Here is a 20,816-nt window from a genome sequence, read left to right as displayed (position 1 = left end):
GAAGGGGTAAATGTAGGGGAATAGGTCTGGGTGGGTTGAGCTTTGGCGGGTCGGCGTGGACCTGTTGGCCCGAAGGGCCTGTTTCCACACTGTCAGTAAGTAATCCAATCTAATCCTGGAATCGAACCTGAGCCACTGAGACACCGTGCTTCCTGGTATGGTGGGGGCTGATACAAGAGTAACTTCCAGAGGTGAAATGAATAAGTCCTTGAAATGAAAAATGAATAAAGTTTTCTCTGATGCCTTTGCTGTGGGCACAAACATGTTGCGCTGTGTTGCAGTCTCAGAGATGCTCAGCTCAAATATGCAAAGGTTTATGGATCTAATCAAATTCTACTGCATGCTATGCATTATTTTTATTGTTTGATGGATCTGAGAATGATAGTGAAAGGGAGTTTCATAACTCTTTTCAGCTGCTCTCGGAATTGCCTCTGGGTCACGGTGTATATACAAGTGTTTGTACAAGTACTGAGGAGCTGGAGCACGTAACTGATTGTACCTGCAGTTGGGCAAAGTGGAGAATAATCATGTACTACTGCAATATGTTGATATAGGAAACATGTCACATAAGGAGTCCATAAAATAATGAAGCTGGCTGAGATAGCAAAGAGTAAAACAATGGATTTTCTGCGTTTGTCCATCTCTAGGTCACGGGGATTCTCCTTGTCCTTGTCCTTGTCCTTCTGGAGTCTCCTGCGGGCCTTGCTCGCAAAGATAATATGTCTGACGGTCAGAGTGTTCACAACAAGCAAAATAATGCATGGCAGTAAAGGGGACAGAAGGCGATGGACTGCACCATATAATATCCAGAAGACTGAAGTGTAATGCTCTGATTTTGTGATGCAAAACCATGGCAGGTTATTGAAGATGTACTTGGGTTGGAAATAGAAAAACCAGGGAATGTTTTCCAAATAGCTCAACACGCTCACTGTTCCAATAATCACGGCTGCAGTTTTCTCAGTGCAGTATCTGGTTTTAAGCTTCTGCCAGCAAATAGCCACAAATCGATCAAAAGTAAAAGCAACAGTCAACCAAACAGAATTCATTGTGGCTGCAGAAATAAGCACTGTAACCAAACTACAGACATAAGTAATATCCAGGAAAGATACTGGAAAATACATAATAAGCCATCTCAGCAGCACATCAGATATGACAACAAAGAAATCAGCCATCGCCATTGCTATCAGGTACCATGTGATACATCCTGAGAGACCGCAGTTCCTCTGAGAAAGGATCACAATGGCCATCAGGTTAACTGCAATGAATAAATAAAGCCAGGTTGATAGGTTAAATACATCAGATGGACTGATGTCTTGTTGAATTAGCTGCTTAATATTTGATAATTACACTTCATTCTACAGGCTTTTATTTCAATAGCCAATGTTTTAAGGAAAGTTTGTTTTAAAACAATTGCATGAAAATTAATTATATCAATATTACAAACACACAAGAATGCTCCTCAAACATTCAATTGCACACAGTGTCACAGACATCACCATCCCTGCGTATACATTGTCAGACAGAACAGACCCAGCAGGTGTGGCAACATGTTGGTATTCAATTCAGAGGAACATCCTCTGGAAGTTGTATTTGATTCCCTATAGTCTGGAAACAGGCCATTTGGCCCAAATATGACAGAACCCTTGGTCCTCAACTTCCTCCCCACCAAACTCCTGGTACGTTGCATCATCCTCTGCCACTTCCACCACTTATAGCAGACCCTTCCACTAGGAATATATTTCCCTTCCCACCTTGATCACCATTTCAAAGATGCTATTCCCTTTGCAACTCCCTTGTCATATCCACACCCCATGGCCAGCCCTCGCTCGGTGACACCTGACACCTTCCGCTGCCACCACAGGAATTGCAAAACCTGAGTCCATACCTCCCATCTTACTTCCATCCATGGCCCCAAAGGATCCTTCCACTTCCAACAGAAATTTACCGTAACCTCCAGAAATATCATCTACTACATCCATTGCACGTGATGTGGTGTGCTCCACATTGGAGAGACAGGAAACCAATTTTCAGATCATTTCAGTGAACATCTCTGGGACACCCACACCAACCAACCCCACCGCCCTGTGGCTGACCACTTCAACTCCCCTTCCCACTCCAGCAAGGACATGGAGGTCCTGGGCCTCCTCCATCACCAAAACCTAATCACCCAACACCTGGAACCACACGGGATTAATGTAGATATCACAAGTTTCCTCATTTCACCTCCCACACCTTGACATTTCCATCATCTTTTAATCCATCTGCTCCACCGTACATTCCAACCTATTGCCTCCTCCCCACCTTCTAATACCTATTGTATTCTCAGTTATCTTCCCCCCAAGCCCACACTCCTCCCATTTATATCTCAACCGTCAGCCTCCAAGACTCATTCCTGATGAAGGACTTATTCCAGAAATGTTGATTCTCCTGCTCCTCAGATGCTGTTGAACAGGTTTATTTGAAATCACAAGCTTTCAGTGTGGAGCGCCTTCATCAGGTGAAGTGAGAAAGAAACACACAGAACACAGCATTTATGAGGACAGAGATCAATGGCAGAGAGATCAAAAAATTACACAAATGGTAGGAGCCCGTGTCGAATAATAAGAATCTGAAGGTGACCAAGGGTGTTAGATGGTGAGCAGCAGAAGGTGTCAGCAGCTGAATAACAAATGAAGATGATCTAGAATCAGATGAAATCAGTAGAGAGATAATTACAAAAAAATAATAGAAATAAGACGGTGCTGGAGGTCAAGCAAATGATGGAAGTAACATGAAACATGCTAGTCCGGCAGTATCTGTGCAAAAAAAAACAAAGGCTCACTGGATCCAAAACGTGAACTCTGACTTTTCTTCACAGCTTCCGCTAGACCACTTAGCCCCCATTACCCACCACCACCAGCAACAACCCCTGCCCCTTGCTCTTCATTTACAGCATCCACAGTTCTTTTGGTTTTTATTTGACTGGGATAACATGATCGGTAAAAGAGTCACATGCTGAGGGTCTAACCAAAGGAATAAGTAATCCAAAACTGTCCAAGCTTATTAAGGCAGCAAGATCATAACCATTTATCAAGATGATGATGTCAAACATTATGGAATATTTCACAGATTCAGAACAGTTGGGGTCATATGAATTGAAGATCATGGTTGAGGCCATCTAACTGCATATGGAACTTGGCTATCAGTTTCTGCTCAGTGATTCTGCGTTCTTGTGGTGCACAACTTCCCCAAGACGGCTCAAAGGCCGTCTTGGAGGATGTTTACCTGAAGATCAGAACCTTAGCGTCCTTGACTGCTGAAGTGTTCCCCTGAAATATTGCCCCGATCGTCACTGTAAAGAAGCGTGCACAGTGCTCCAGAACACCGCCAAACTGTGAACACTGCGAGAATTCTTGAAACTTCAACAAAATCCATAATAGAATAAAAGATTATGAACTAAACAGTTTAATTTCGAAGATTGAAAACAACCCACATCATGTCCAGAACGCAACAGAAAGAGGTTGTTAAAAGTATGTTAAGAGGTCGGGAGAAACAGATATTAAGAAAAAGAAATCAGTTCAGAAATCACAAGTCATAACTGAAATTGTTAAAGCTTCCGATATTCTAGTTCTTGTTTAAAAAAAATCAAGGAATATTGGCGCCACTGGATAAGCGAGCAATTATTATTCATCCTACTTCCGGTAGTTATTTCAGGCAACAGCCTTAATAAACTAGAACGGATATAAACTGGAAAGGACATGTTCAGGTTTTTTTTTTTAAAAACTTCTTTTTCTGGTGTCTGTTGTTCTCCTCTTGTGTTCCGAACCTGAGCTTCGACCCTTTGATCAACTTGGCCGGCGCTCCACCCGCGAGGTGCAGGAGAAATGACACTTCCTGCGGAAGACGAGATCCTAGATTTCGGCTTCATATTGCGCCCGAAGTTGCGGTCTGCATTTCAGTTGTTTCTAATGGAAATTCGCTCTCCAGTGAAAAATGTGTATTGAAAATTCACTTGAATGATTTTCCAGCTAATAGTAGAAAACACTGAAACCGATACCCTTCACACAGAAGTTAGGGTAAAAGGAAATTATGTTATGATGCTTTTGATGATGTAGATAGGACAGAATATATTTTAGTACACGAGGAGTCTTTGATCGGCTTGCAAACATTTCAAATAAGCAGCAGGATGAAATTATTAAATTCTTGATTTGGCCGTCTCTTGATCTGCAATACATTATCTACAAATTTCGAGAAAGCAGATATAATGGTAATCTTCTAAAGAGACTTTGAATTCCATAGTAAAATTGCAGTGACTTGGAGAAGTGATAAGTCGGTTGGAGTAATTGGTTGTATTTTCAGAGCACCAACATTCTTCATCATTTTTGACTGTGAAAAGATTTCATTGTTTTGCTATCTTTAACAACGAAAGTATTAACGTCTGTGATACTCTGACCACTTTGAATATAAACCACTTAAACAGATATTTGAACAGTCGTTTAAAACAGATCCTCATAATGAAAAATGTTCTTTTCATATCAAACCAGAGAAATCTGATAGTTGAGATGCATAAACCAATCCACATAGCCCTGGCATTTATACAACTTAAAGGACATATCGGATTGAATGTGCAATGAATGTTGATACTAGTGTGCCTTTTATGAACAGTTTTAAGAAGACAGCAGGGCTGAATATCATCTTCTTTATTTGGACAGCAATATGTTTTAATATTATGACATTTTTGCGTACTGTAAGCAACTTGATATTCATTTCCTTCATACTTTTCTGAGTAATTACACTGTAATGCTCTCTCTCTCTCTCTATATATATATATATATGCAACAGAAATGTAAATCAAACGCATGTAAAGCAATACGAGTGGATTATGAAGATCCTTGATCTTGTTTACTGAATGACATACAATCAACTCATTACAGGATAGTTCATAATTATTCTGACACTTCATTCAAATTTATTTTCAGCAGCATTACATGTTTATCGATTCATGGGCTATAAATTGTACTACAAATTTTAACATTTTGATTATGACTTTTCAGGTTTGATTTAACTAAGTCAACTTTATCCATCAAAGGTATGTTTTAATACGATACTAAACCTTAGACAGGGGCATCTGCAGGCAAAGACTCGCTGGTGCATTTCCGTGGACTTAAAGCTTCACATATCCATTGATACTGAGCGCCCTGCTCATTGCAGATAATAAAGAATATGTGCAAATACAAAGCATAAATCAACAAAGTACATAGAACACAGAACATTACAGCGCAGTTCAGGCCCTTCGGCCCTCGATGTTGCGCCGCCGTGTCATACTAATCTGAAACCCATCCCACCTACACTATTCCATGTACGTCCGTATGCCTGTACAATGACGTCTTTAATGCACTTAAACTTGGCGAATCTACTACCGTTGCAGGCAAAGCATTCCATACCCTTCCTACTCTCTGAGTAAGGAAACTATCTCTGACATCTGTCTCATACCTATCTCCCCTCACTTTAAAGTTGTGTCCCCTCGTGTTTGCTGTCCCCATACTTGGAAAAGGGCTCTCCCTGTCCACCCTATCTAACCCTCTGATTATCTTGTATGTCTCTATTAAGTCACCTCTCAACCTTCTTCTTTCTAACGAGAACAGCCTCAAGGCCCGCAGCCTTTCCAGGTAAGACATTCCTTCCATACCAGGCAGCATCCTAGTAAATCTCCTCTGCACATTTTCCGAAGCTTCCACATCCTTTGTATAATGCGGTGACCAGAACTGTACACAATACTCCAAGTGTGACTGTACCAGAGCTTTGTACAGCTGCAGCATAACCTCCTGGTTCCGGAACTCAATCCCTCTATTAATAAAGGCCAAAACATTGTATGTCTTCTTAACAACCCTGTCAATCTGGGTGGAAAATGTCAGGAATCTGTGTACATGGACACCGAGATCTCTCTGCTCATCTGCACTCCCAAGAATCTTACCATTAGCCCAGTACTTTGCATTCCGATTACTCCATCCAAAGTGTATCACTTGACCACATTAAACTCCATTTGCCACCTCTCAGCCCAGCTCTGCATCCTATCTATGTCTCTCTGCAACCTCCTCCATCCTTCGTCACTATCCACAACTCCACCGACCTTACTGTCGTCCGCAAATTTACTAACCCACCCTTCTAAGCCCTCATCCATGCTTATCAAAATGACAAACAGCAGTGGACCCAACACCAACCCTTGCGGTACGCTGCTAGTAACTGGACACCAAGATGAGCATGTTCCATCAACTACAACCCTCTGTTTTCTTTCAGCAAGCCAATTACTAATCCAAACTGCTATGTCTCCACAATCCCATCCCTCCGCATTTTGTATAATAGCCTAATGTGGGAATCCTTGTCGAAAGCCTTGCTGAAATCCATATACACCACATCAACCAGTATATTCTCATCAACCTGTTTGGTCACTTTGTCAAAAAAGTCAATAAGATTCGTTAGGCACGACCTACCCTTCACAAAACCGTGCTGACTGTCCCTGATGACATTATTCTTTTCTCGATGGTTATAAATCCTATCTCTTATAACCTTTTCTAACACTTTACCAACAACTGAAGTGAGACTCACTGGTCTGTATTTACCAGGGTTGTCTCTACTATCCTTTTTGAACAAGGGAACCACATTTGCTATCCTCTAGTCCTCAGGCACTATTCATGTAGACAATGATGACAGATTTTGTTGGCCGATTTCTCAGAGATTTCAAATAGAACTTTTGGACTGTAACCTGGTGTTGTGTGATTTTTCGATTTGTGTCAATCTGCCCGACTTCGCAGTTATTGAAGCTTAACTATTCAACTGTCATTCAATATTTGTGGTTGGTATGGCAATTCCATGACAACAGCTACACAACTCCGTCAACAATCAACACTCCTGTCATCCAGTATAAATGTTGGTTTTCCCCTTGCAAATTGTTCAGATGAATGCAAGATGAAAATCTGCAACAGAAAATGTCTTTTATTTTCCCTGCGAAACCGTCAAGCCTTGACACCTGCCACATTAGTGACTGCACCCCACTCACATCTTTAAGGAAACCAATTAAATGGTGACACTTTACTCTCAAGCAGATGTAACTGTTCTCTATGTGTCTTTGCAGTGGAACAGTCAGCCTCTTATCATGAGTTTCACCAGGACACGTTTAAAAAATAAAAAATACAAATTAACCGTCACATGTTTCCACTGTCCACCTTGATAACAGAAATGGCATCTTGGTTCCCTCTAAACAAACACAATCTGGGCTATATTGCTTTCTTAACCTCGAAAATGCTGTAAATTTAATGTTACGAGTTTCCTTCATAGAATCAGAATAATTTTCTTTATCAAGCTTCATAATTTTCCAAATATGTGAAAGTTTCCAAACTTTGGCTCGTTTCTGATACACTAATGAGTCAACAAATTATGTCAACCACAATGGCATTTCATCTGTTTTACAAACTGTATTGCTTGAGATGTAACAGGAGCTAATTATGGCACAACACCTTTCAATGAGTCAATTGCAAAAGTTCTCGATGCCTTATAACGGCCATTGGTCCGTGATAATAATTCGAAATTTAAAAGGTCAGCCACTTTAGAATTGAGGACTTCATGTTGCTTTTGACAGTAGGAAAGGCGCAAAATACGTGTCTGCCCTCTTTTTAATATACAGGATATAGTGTATCCCGTTGACGATAAAACGATATCTGTAACATGTCATTAGTTGGAAAAGCGATTGTCTACAATAAAGAAACAGAATTGAAAAAAAAAGTCAATTGCAGTCAATCATAAAACTTCCAAGCTATAACTAAGAAGAAGTATGCTTTCGGCTCTGGGTTATCGCTGCATCATACAGATTGATTTATCGTTTGATCTGATTCTGACCACGCCATCCATTGCTATTCTCATAACTATTGAGCTTATGATTCCACCTCAACCGACTAACATATTATGAAATGGTGAAGGAATTTCATGTTTTGAATAGCATTTTGTACCATGCAATTTTAATTTTCGTTAAACACATACCTGGAACTGGGGTCCATGCATTTGAACCCTTCTCGAAGTCTAATGTCATCGCACTGCCACGTTGAATGATTAAAGATGTGTGCTCGAAATTAATTATCATTTATGCACCAGGTTCGCTTCCAGTTTTAGGCCGATTTCCGACGCATTGCCTAGTTCATAGGAGGCACGGTGGCTCGGTGATTAGCATAGACTGGTGCGTCGCAGCACCACAGATTCGGGTTCAATTCCTGCCTCAGGCGACTGTCTGTGTGGGCTTTGAACATTCTCCCCCTGTCTGCATGGGATTGCTCCGGTTTCCTCCCGCAACCCAAAAATGTGCTGGTCAGGTGAATTTGTCTATGCAAAAGTTGCCCATAATATTCAGGTAAGGGTAGGTTAGGTAGGTAGAGCAGGAGGGGAGTGGACTACTCTTTGGAGGGTCGATGTTGACTCGTTGGGCTGAACGGCCTGTTTCTACACTGTAGGGATTCTAATTCTATCTATTCTTAGAAAATCAGATCCAAATTCCACAGTGGTGAATTCACAGCAGGTCGCTTTCCATATTTCTTACTAACACAAATTTGTGAAAAACAGGAGTGCTTTGTAGAGGAGCAATAAACACTGGATGGAATTTTGCTTGAGTCGTAATAATTCACAACAAGAATTTGTTGTCAGGAAATTTAATGAGCCACAAAGCATCAAGAAGGTTACATAATTAACTTGTTCTTTATATGCAGCAACAGTACAACATCACAAGGAAACACTGGTGAGGGAAAAGCCAGCCAAAATAAACCCTTGCTTAAAGGCCCTACAGATGTCAAAGTAAAGCCTAACATTGAGTTAATTGCAGTGAAATGCATTGAGACATCTGAAAAAAAGAAGTTTTTTTTCTGAAGTGTGAACACACTCAAGGCTATGGGCTTGGCGTTGATTGATTTTCATACTGAAGGTATCTTTCTCCCTGGAAGTGCAACTAATTCTCACCACTTTCTTTTTCCTGATTACATGGACTTCCTCGTAATGAGAATCAAACATACTTTTAATCACTTGATTTTAGAAGATTGAGAGATGATCAAATTAAAATTTATACTTCATGATGTTGAGAAAATGTTTTATTTTCGTTCCTCCTGTTTTATTTCATTTCCTCCTAGTTGGAAAATCTGCAGTAAGACAATGTTAGATTATGGTTTTGACCATTTATACACGTGGAAAGAAGAAATGACTCATTTTTTCAACTTTGAAACTGTGGATGGTCAACTGCTGAGTACAGGTAAAACAACACTCCATACACTTTACCAGCAGAAGAAGTTTGCACTCACACTCAATCCATTGCCAACAGAAAGACAAAGAGACAAGGCAAGACTCAAATATTCGGACTATGAGAAGAATTAAGAACTCACTGAACCAGAGGAGTCAGCTCTATCAGATCAGTTGTGTATGGTTGTGGGAAAGAGGAAAGATCTCGATGCACTGGAGAGAGTGCAGAAGAGATTTAAAGAATGGTTCCAGAAATGAGAAGTTTCATAAAGATTGAAGATGTTGGGATTTTTCTCTGAGAAAAGAAGAAGAGGAAATCTGATAGAGGCCTTAAAAATGATGAGCATGTTGGACAGAGAAGATAGGAAGAAGCTGTTTTCTCTCAAAATAAATAAAAGCGACTGGGCACAGATTGAAAGTGATGCACGAATGAAGAAAGAGTGATGCGAGAAAAACAATTTTTCACATAACAAGTTGGTAGCATATGGAATGCACACTCCATGGATGTAGTGGAAGCAGTTTCAAACAAAACTTGCAAAAGAATATTGAATGGTTACTTGGATAGAAACGGTGTAAAGGGATATTGGGAATAGGAGGGCATTGGCACTACATAATAGAATTGATGCAAGGATCATGGATCAAATGGCCTCCATTACAATATAACAATTCTGTAATTTGCAACTGATTTTTTGAATTAATTAACCTTTTTCCAATTGGTTTATGATTTTAATGTAGTTTGTGGTTGCCAATATCTCCTCCAGGGAAACTGGCTGTTCCCTATTTTCTGTGTTTACACATTTTTAACAGACGTGTGAATTAGATAAGCTATTTTCTGACTCATTTTCTATAATAAAGTAGGATTAAAAGTTGGTTATTAATGTCTTTAAAATTGCTGCTGGAAGCTCGATTTCGTTTTATGCACTAATGCCTGTTCATCCGACATCTCTGCAGCTCTTGACAACTTTCAACCTTTCTATTCCTCAGCATGACTTTTTATCATTTCTGGAAGTGAGTTTTTAAACTTCTCCAACAGAATATCTCGAACAGCCTTATATTTCTTTTCTGTCCTTCATGAATAATTCCAGGAAAAAAAAGACTGGTCAGACTTAGTTGCACTTCAATGGAGAATGATACCTTCAATCTGAAAATGAATCAAAATTCGGCCCATAGCCTTCAATGTGATGACACTTCGGAAAAAAAACTTATTTTTTTCAGATATCTCAATGCATTTCACTGCATTAAGTCAATGTTAGGCTTTATTGTGACATCTATAGGGCCTTTAATCAAGGATTTTTTTTTTGGCTCGCTTTCCTCACACCAGTGTTTCCTTGTGATGTTGTACTGTTGCTGCATATAAGGAACAAATTAATTTTGTAACCTTCTTGATGTATTAGTAGCACATTAAATTTCCTGACAAACAAGTTCTTGTTATGAATTATTACGACTCAAGCAAAATTCCATCGGGTGTTTATTGCTCCTCTCCAAAGCACTCCTGTTTTTCACAATTTAGAGATGCTGGTGTTGGACTGGGGTGTACAAAGTTAAAAATCACACAACACCAGGTTATAGTCCAACAGGTTTAATTGGAAGCACTCTAGCTTTCGGAGCGACCTCCTTCATCAGTAAATAAGATCAAGGATTTTCATAATCCATTCATATTGCTTTACATGCGTTTGATTTACATTTCTGTTGCTTATATACACCTCAATAGAGCATTACAGTGTAATTCCTGAGAAAGGTCTGAAGGAAATGAATATCTAGTTGCTTACAGTACACAGATCTTTCATAACATAAAAGCATATTGCTGTCCAAATAAAGAAGGTGATATTCAGCCCTGCTGTCTTCTTAAAATTGTTCATAAAATGCACGCTATTATCAACATTCATTTTGCATTCAATCCGATACGTTCTTTAAGTTGTATAAATGCCAGGGCTATGTGGATTGGTCTATGCACTTCAACTATCAGATTTCTCTGGTTTGATCTGAAAAACAAAACTTTTCATTATGAGGATCTGTTTTAAACGACCATTCAAAAATCTGATTTTTGGTTTATATTCAAAGTGGTCAGAGTATCACAGGGGTTAATGCTTTCGTTATTAAAGATACCAAATCAATGAAATCTTTTCACAGTCAAGAATAATGAAGAATGTACAACCAATTACTCCAACCGACTTATCGCTTCTCCAAGTCACTGCAATTTTTCCCTGGAATCCATAGTCTCTTTAGAAGATTACCATTATATCTGCTTTCTCGAAATATGTGAATAATGTATTGCAGATCAAGAGACGGCCAAATCAAGAATTTAATCGTTTCACCCTGCTGCTTATTTGAAATGATTGCGATCCGATCGAAGATTCCTCGTGTACTAAAATATATTCTATCCTATCTACATCATCAAGTAGTGGGCGGCACGGTGGCACAGTGGTTAGCACTGCTGCCTCACAGCGCCTGAGACCCGGGTTCAATTCCCGCCTCAGGCGACTGACTGCGTGGAGTTTGCACGTTCTCCCCGTGTCTGCGTGGGTTTCCTCCGGGTGCTCTGGTTTCCTCCCACAGTCCAAAAGATGTGCAGGGTCAGGTGAATTGGCCATGCTAAATTGCCCGTAGTGTTAGGTAAGGGGTAAATGTAGGGGTATGGGTGGGTTTCGCTTCGGCGGGTCGGTGTGGACTTGTTGGGCCTAAGGGCCTGTTTCCACACTGTAATGTAATCTAATGTAATCTAATCTAATCTAAAAGCATCAGAGCGTAACTTCCTTTTACTCTCACTTTTATATAAAGGGTATCGATTTCTGTGTTTTCTACTATTAGCTGGGGGAAAGAACCTTCTAAATATCATACAAGTGAATTTTCAATATACATTTTTCACTGCAGAGTGAATTTCCGTTAGAAACAACTGAAATGCAGACCGCAACTTTGGGCGTAATATGAAGCCGAAATCTAGGATAACGTCTTCCGCAGGAAGTGTCATTTCTCCTGCGCCTTACGGACGGTGCGCCGACCAAATTGAACAAATGGCGCAAAGCTCAGGTTCAGAACACAAGAGGAGAACAACACACACCAGAAAGAGTTTTTTTTAAAGCCTGCGTATGTCCATTCCAGTTTATGTCCATTCTAGTTTATTCAACACATTAAGGCTGTTGCAAGAAATAACTCCAGGAAGTAGGATGATTAATAAGTGGTTGTTTATCCAATGAGGCAAACATTCCTTGATTTCTTTTTTAAACAATAAGTACAATTTATTTGCGGTTAGTGATTTCCGAAACTGATTTATTTTTCTTAATAACGGTTTCTCCCGATCTCTTAACGTACATGTAACAATCTCTTAACGTTCTGGACGTGATATGGGTTGAATTCAGTCTTCGAAATCAAACTGTTGAGTTCATAACCTTTCTTCCTATTGTGGATTTTGTTGAAGTTTAAAGAATTCTTGCTGTGTTTACACAGCTTGGCGGTCTACTCTGGAGCACTGTGCACATTTGACTCTCTTCTTTACAGTAACGATTGGAGCAATATTTCAGGGAAATTAGTTGCCTGCAGTGCAAGCGTACCTGTAAGTTTTGTGCAAAGCTGTATTCATCGGCCATTATTCTTCCTCCTAAAACGCTTGAATAAACCATTTTCTGAAGTGAACTATACCTTCTCCATGTTCCATCATCTGTCTATTCCACTTGATAAACATGCTATCTAAAATTATTGACCTGAATGGGCCTTGCTCCAGGCATTCCTCCAGTCTAAAAAAGTCTATTTGTGAGTTCGTTCTTAAAATGACTATTTGAAATGCTATCACATCATCTCATGATTAATTTCTTGGGATCCAAGTTTTAATGCACTTTAATATATTTAAACATGAAATGTCAGTTTGCATTGCATTAACTTTAATTACGTGTTAATTTTCTTTAGTTCGATGTTACAAATATCAGCCCCACCTGAGTTTAACCTGCATTGACTTCTTTCTTGGGCATTCGCCCAGTTCTCTCCGAGCCTGTGATATCCAAGTCTGTGTAAATCTTGTTATTCTCTGTCATTCTGTGTTTCGTCTGTAAACACCAACATTTAGGGTTGAAGTCTGACCCTCTGAAATGCAGCTTGTGCGTTGTTCATTAGCAATAATTGAGGCGAACAAATGGCTGTGAAATATCACATTTCCTGCTCATGTAACTATTCATTGTTCCGCAATTGATTTGCCAAAATTTTTTTATGTTTATGCGTGAAAAATAAGCCAATGCATTTTGCAGTGTCTGTGTCAATTATTGATAATGTAAAATAGAACATAGAACAGTACAGCACAGTACAGACCCTTCGGCCCTTGATGTTGTGTCGACCTTTCATCCTTCTCAAGGATCAAGCTAACTGCATACCTTTCATTTACTGTCATCAATGTGACTTTCCAAGAGTCACTTAAATGTCCTCACTGTATCTGACGACAACTACTGTGTAAAGAACCAACCTTTGACATCTCCCCTAAACCTTCCTCCATTCATCTTAAAATTATGCCCCATTGTTCTGCCTTTCGAGAAAGATCCCTGACTATTCATTCTATCTATGCCTCATCATCTATCACCTCTATCAAGTCGCCTCTCACCCTTCTTCGCTCCAATGAGAAAAGCCTTAGCTCCCTCAACCTTTCTTCATAAAACATACCCTCCAGTCCAAACAGCATCCTGGTAAACCTTCTCTGCACTCATTCTGAAGCTTCCACAGCCTTCCTATTGTGACCAGAACTGGACACAATATTCCAAGTGTGGTCTAACCAGGGTTCCATAGAGCTGTAGTATAACCTCGCGGCTCTTAAACTCAATGCCCCTGCTAGTGAAAGCCAACACACCATGCGCTCTCTTAACAACCCTATCAACTTGGGTGGCAACTTTGATGGATCTATGAATATAGAGACAAAGAATCCTACTGTTCCTCTACACGGCTAAGCATCCTGTCTTTAATCCTGTATTCTGCATTCAAATTCGACCTTCCAAAATGAATCCCATATAGTTTTTATTCTATAAATAGAGCAGGTTGAACTATTATTTTCTTACTTGTAATTGTAGACGAGCTTACAAGGTTTGACTCCATTCAGTCTTAAAATGTGGTATTAATTTTGTGAATATTCATTCTTTACAGATTGTCTTAATCTTCAAGTTTTCGCATAACGATCCAGTTCTATCACATTATTTCTAATTCGAGCAATTGACTTCTTCATCATCAGCGCTGTTATTGAAGATTTACGTTTTTATTTTCAATTTAATCATTTAGTTCTGTACTTCTTGAGGAATTGAACGGTTTGCTGTATTTTTTGCCTCTTCCGTGACTATAGCTACTCTTTATCCTTTCACCTTCGAGATAAACTTTTTTTCTCAATGCTTGTCGGCCGTCTCATAATTATACTTCCTCGTTTATCAGTATATTTTGCTTAAATTCCCAGCACTGAAACATGTCATTCTGTCCAACAGATTTATTAAATTCTATATCAATCACCTTGGTACATGTTTCGCCTTACTGTCTCGTTAAGTCCCTTAGTCCTTTAATCTGAATTAATTATTGTATTCCTCTCCAACTATTAACTATATTCAAAATAATGTTGCTGATGTTCTTAACTTTTGACGCACCATTCCTTTACAATCTGCCTTCTGCCTTGGATTACATTATTATACCGTCTAAAGATATCTAATTGTAACATACCCTTTTAGCCATGCAACCATGCAGAGAATTGACACAATGGTAAAGAGATCACGTTTTGAAAATGCCAGTCCAAACAGTTGCTCATTGCGCTGATTAGACTCTTTCAGTTTTCTCTGTGTTCCTAAATGAGAAGTAAATCAGACAAAATGCACCTTAATTTCTGTTGCAACAACGAAAGAAAATGTTACGACTAATATGACAGGCACTTCCTACAAAAACATCGGCGTCAAGACCAAATCTCATGATATCGATTGGTTAAAATCCGGACAAAACTCGCAGGTTAAACTGTGAAACAATTTGTTGTATTCAATGTGGAACATGACATTAACATCAGTTAACCTTGCTACAATCCCGCACTGAGAAGTCACAGAGAGGAGGGTGGAGGCAGGCAGCATATGGAATTCTCGGTTCAGGCAGCAATTCAAACTTCCTTTTTCCTATGCAGTGCCGAGTTGCGTTCTCTCACCCAGAGAACAGAGGAACATGGATCATGTGCAGGCACATGGGATTCGCTTTTCATGGCATCATGATCGGCACCAAATTGATGGGCCGAAGGACCTGCTGCTATACTGTGCAATTCTATGTTCTATGCTTCCATTTGAGTGAGTCTACCAGTTGACGATATCATGAACTGATTCGGTGCCTTAAATTGATGATACCACGTGGAACAGCGTACTTAATGAGCATTATCTCCTGTTTTAACATTTAACGTTCTTACCGATTCGCATGTCACGATGAGGCATAATATCAATCCTACTCCCAAACAATGGAAAAGCGTTAGCGAATGGGTGTCATTGTACCCGACACGATCTGTGAAGATAACCGTAATTTCAACATGTTCACAGCATTACTGAATAATAATAAATCCTAAATTGTTGAAGCTATTACTTGTCTTTTTAGATTTGAGTTAGGAAGAATAACTTTGATGACGTTTGAGCTTTGTGCATACGAGTTGCTGACATATTTCCTCTGACAATTCTGGTTAGCATTTAAAGTCAGTGCAAGAAAACAACTTGTAACCAGGGATTTTTGGCATGATCATTTCCACATAAATTCGCTTTTGCTTGCGCCATCCAATCCTTTCAAGGAAAACATTGACTCGAGCAAAGAACTATGGATCTGAAATCTGAAAATAATGGGAGTCAACAATCAACTGTTTGAAACCGTCAGCAATGCTGGAGCAACTATCAAGTAAGAAACATCTAACATCGTAGGTCGATGACATTACACCATGTGAAAAGAAAGGTTCCTTAAATTCAGTCTATTTGATCTATATTACGTTTAAATACTTGCATGAAATATGGGGTGGTTCCAAACTGGACAAGCATGAAGCGCTGGGAATAGTCAGCATCCGGAAATTGCACTCCGTTAGAATTTGTAGATTCAGCTACTCCATTCAGTAAAAAAAATAAATCAAGCCTGGGTATCAACTCTGGGCCAATAGGAATTAACAGAAGCAGCATATTCATGGCTAAAAGTAATGCATCTAGAATTTGTAGATTCAGCTACTCCATTCAGTAAAAAAAATAAATCAAGCCTGGGTATCAACTCTGGGCCAATAGGAATTAACAGAAGCAGCATATTCATGGCTAAAAGTAATGCATCCAACAGATTACATTGCAACAACATACGAAGGATAAGGTTCATTAATCCCACAACAAACAAATCAGGCAACATTATGCAGTCATGGTACTACGAAGGGTGGGGAAGAAAATAACCACTTGACACACAGTCATCAACAACAGCACCATTCTCAAAACCCCACGCACTGATGCTGGGCACAGTGTCTCCGAACTGCACTCTGCTCCAGAGTCATGATAATCTTTATCCAAAACTGGATGTTAGAGCTGAATTAGAAATGCGAGAGCAAAGAATCTGTCCTTGGAATTGAGCATGTATTTCATCGAGAAGGACTTCAGGAGATCGCACAAAATCTAGCGGTAATTCTCAAAAGGGTGAACATAGCNGCCCCCCCCCCCCTTCCCCCCACCGCCCCCCCCCCCCCCCACTGGTATTTGTAGGACAAAGGAGTGTGGTTATTTTTTTCGGAGGCGAATCTGTTCACCTGCAGGATATAAGAGCTGTATGCCTTCAAACCGCTGTTTTTGAAATAGGCATCTTAAACTGTTGCATCAATGAGTTAACTCCCATTATTATGTCAGTTCGCTGGCAATTTCTAAAATGCACTACACACTTTAGATGTTGCATCCTTTCATGTCTAAGTGCAGAAGTATTTGGAAAGCATTCAGGCTTGTATCGTTCATCTTTGAGGAAGTGACGAAGTTGATTCATGGGGGAAGGGGAGTAGATGTCATGAACAATGACTTCAGTAAGGGGTTTGATAAGGTTCCCCACAGTTGGCTGATGGAGAAAGTGAAGTCCCATGGGTTTCAGGGCATGCTAGCTACTGGATAGGGAACTGGCTGGACAGCAGCTGAGAGTAGTAGAGGAAAAGAATTTCTCAAAATGGAGGACTGTGACCAGTCTTGTTCCACAGGAATTCGTGTTGGGACTGCTGTTGTTTGTGATGTACATAAATTATCGGGAGGAAGGTATAGGTGATCTGATTAGCAAGTTTCCCTTAGATTCAAGAGCTCGACTCTAATGGGAATAACCATAATTAATATCCCGTGTTATTATTGACCACGATATGAATTAGAACCATTGACTGCCCATAAACGCTGTGACAAACGAAACAAACAAGAAACTCAATTACGGACTCCCCCAAATCCTGTCCTTTAATTGTAATGAACAGTCAACAGGAGTGACAGAACACTTTCCGTTTGTCAGTTGAGAATCAGCAGCAAATAAGCATCTGTAATTCATCCAGGACGATTGAACAGCATCCCATCGATCACCTTATACAGTAACACCCATTACATTCAGCAAAGAAGAGCTTAACAGAATTAGGCTATTCAGTTCATGAAATCTACCCTGACATTTCACAATACCATGCTTTTCATCTGAACTTAATATTGTAATCTACCCTCACTGGCGCTGACTGCATTGTCTATCACAAAACAATCAAATTGCGCCTGAGATTTATTAATTGCAAAAGCATCATATTATGGGAAATTGTTTCCACACACTAACTACAAGAAAAACCCTCTACAGGTTCGTCTTAAACATAAAACCTCAAGGTCTCAAACGGTGTTCCGTACGTTTGTTTATCCTAAAAGTGAAAACATCCTTCCGAAATCGGCCAAGTCTAATCAGGACGTTGCTGTTTCAATCTGATTAATTCTTATCCTTCTAAACTTGAATGGGTAAATCACCTTATCTCGTGTGGTAATCTTTTTAATCAGGAATTAGTTGACCGAACATTGTCTGAGCTGATTTTAAAGCAATTATACACATTTTCCACTGTGGAGACTAAAATTCGAAATACAGTCTCACAAGTCGAAAAAAAAACCCTGATGCATCTACCACCCCCCCCGCACTCATGCACATCACCACACACAGCACCACTTACTTTTATGCACCGTTCCCCTTTCAATTAATGCCAAAATTCCTTTTGCCTTCCCAAAGACTTCCTTTGCCATGGAAGCACATTAGACAGTAGTGAGTGCGATCGACATAAGCCACTGCGACAACTCACGTTATCTAGTTCAAGAACACCTTTCAAATGCACCTAGCATAGACATTGGGAAGACAGAGGAAGCATTTACATTGGGAAGGCCATTATGTTCCAATGTGTGCCACCAATTCAAACATACTTGCGACTGGGATCTAAACACTGTTTAACCATCATTTTAGAGTCAGTATAATAGACCTTTTATTTGCTGCACAGAACTTCGGGTATGGGGAAAACAGGCTGCAAAGGCAAAACCTGAGCCGACCGTCTCATTGACAAGGGAAATGAAGTCAGGATACATTCAGGTCGGGAAGAAAAATAGCCTTTCCATGAAAGCAAGGAAATTGAAAAGGAAAATACTAAACCGGAAATGACTTTTCTGAATCGACTGTCGATCCTGATATTTCTACAGTAGGCTAAACAGTTTCATGACACGGAAAGGCGAATGCCACATCTGAGACATGAATTAGTCCTCCATTTGCATGGAACTGATATCTGTACAAATAGTCTTCATATCAAATGCTGTCATGTCTGAGTATTCATATCTATTTGTCTGATTTGGATTCAGGCATTTTCTAGTGCAGGCTGTTTATTAAAAATCGATATTTCGTGTCCATCACTAATTTGCTGAAAAGGAGCTGCTGCAATTGTCATATCCAATGTTAAGATTTCGAATAATACTATTAGGAAGTCGAGAAAAAGCCACGCTTAAAGGTTATTACCAAAGTTATTGAGCTCCCATCCCCCTTCCCAAATCCAGCTTCCTTAACTTTACAGCTAGAATTCGAACTTGATTACTATAACCGACCCCTGGGCATTCTTCGGCCCAAAGCCGATGATGCAATTACGTGCAGACACGTTTTATCACATATAGAAAGCTGAGATTTTGAAACGAATGCACGAGGTCGACATCTGTATCTGAGAGGATGGGAAACTTTCCTAATATAATTTTTAGAAGATGAATATTTTTCAATTTGCCATGAAACTTACAACTTTCATAGATTTTCAATACAGGCGAACAGTAGTTAGGGATTTTCTCGTAACTAACATCAAATGCAAGTGCTTCTGTCTACAGATGGCCCTTAATAATGAGATGCACAAAACTTAAATCTCAAAATGATGGACTCTTACCAAGTTAATCTACGATCTAATTGATCGGGCAAATAATAACCAATGGATGTAACAGTGACTCACCGCGTGGTATTCCTGGGCGCCAGTTAAATTTTGAATGTCATAGAATCATACAGGCTTGCAGCACAGAAAAAAGCTATTCGGTCGCTCATCGCGCCCTCTCTTGTCAAAAATTGCCACCTCATCAATCTCGTCCCGTTTCCCAGCACCTGGTACCGCAAAAGTACACCTAAATACTTCTTAGATGTTTTGAGGGTATCTGTCTGTGCCGCCCTTTCAGGCATTGAGTTCCAGATTACCCCCACCCTTTGAGTAAAAAGCAATTCCTCACATCTCACTCAACTTTACTTTCAATCGATGTCTCCCTGCTCAATAGTACCTGTATCAAGGGGAAAATTTGTCTTCCTGTCTTCCCTATCTTCACTCCTCATAATTTTATACATCTCAATCGTGTCACATCTCAATTTCTTCTGCTCATAGGAAAACATACCAAGTCTGTCCAATCTCCCTTCATAAGCGAAAATCTCCAGTCCAGGCAATATCCTGGTAGATCTCTTCTGCAACTTCCCCAGCCCTATAATATTGCTGGTATAATGCCGATTTCAGAACTGTCCACAATACTCTTGCAGTGGCTTCAACAACGGTTCTAGTTCCACTACAGCCTCCCTTCTCTTAAACGCATGTCTCCACGAAGGACGGCAAGTATCCTAAACGTTTTCCTAACCACGTTTTTCAACTGCACTAATACATTAAGTGCACAACAAGGTCTCTCTGATCTCAAGTTCCTACCGCTCAACATGTCCTGTATCCCCTTGCCTGTTTGTCCATCCCATATACGTCACCTCACATTATCCAACCCATTGGACGAACACCCCGCTATCGTCTTTCAATTTTCTCTTATTCTTAAACTATCAAATGGCGCAGGATTATGGCGACAAGTGGAAATTTTCCATTGCATTTTATTGCATTTCACGCGATACAATATTTTATTTAATTCATTCTTGCAATCTGCGGTTCTCCTCTATATTAACTGGTCCACCAATTTCTGTGTCATCTGAGAAGTTACTGATCAAGCCTCCTAGATTCAAGTCTGAATCTTTTCTATAATCCACAAACAGCAAGGACCCAACACTGACCTCTCCAGGACCCAGTATAAACAACATTGATGTCCAGTCGGATAAACACCCCT

At 39.9% G+C, this 20,816-nt stretch overlaps 1 protein-coding gene across 1 annotated transcript; it reads right to left on the bottom strand.

Moving 5' to 3' along the window:
• Positions 1 to 356: 356 nt before the first annotated feature.
• LOC122558650 (probable G-protein coupled receptor 139) lies at positions 357 to 1,979 on the bottom strand. Its single transcript, XM_043707448.1, has 2 exons — positions 1,886 to 1,979; positions 357 to 1,255 (listed from the first exon to the last, which is right to left on the bottom strand). The coding sequence occupies exons 1-2, from the start codon at positions 1,977 to 1,979 to the stop codon at positions 357 to 359; spliced, it is 993 nt and encodes a 330-aa protein (XP_043563383.1).
• Between the last annotated feature and the right edge of the window lie 18,837 nt (positions 1,980 to 20,816).

This window comes from Chiloscyllium plagiosum, chromosome 17 (genome assembly GCF_004010195.1).
Source record: "Chiloscyllium plagiosum isolate BGI_BamShark_2017 chromosome 17, ASM401019v2, whole genome shotgun sequence".
NCBI classification, from domain to species: Eukaryota; Metazoa; Chordata; class Chondrichthyes; order Orectolobiformes; family Hemiscylliidae; genus Chiloscyllium; species Chiloscyllium plagiosum.
Note: the sequence above shows the minus strand (reverse complement) of the source record. Positions and strands in the feature narration are given on the sequence as shown.

Bases quoted from the DNA above. Each gene is read 5' to 3' on its own strand.
- LOC122558650 (XM_043707448.1), bottom strand. From the start codon at position 1,979: ATGGATGTAGTAGATGATATTTCTGGAGGTTACGGTAAATTTCTGTTG. The intron at 1,256-1,885 runs GTATGGACTCAG...TATTCATTGCAG, and splicing joins GGATGGAAGTAAGATGGGAG to TTAACCTGATGGCCATTGTG.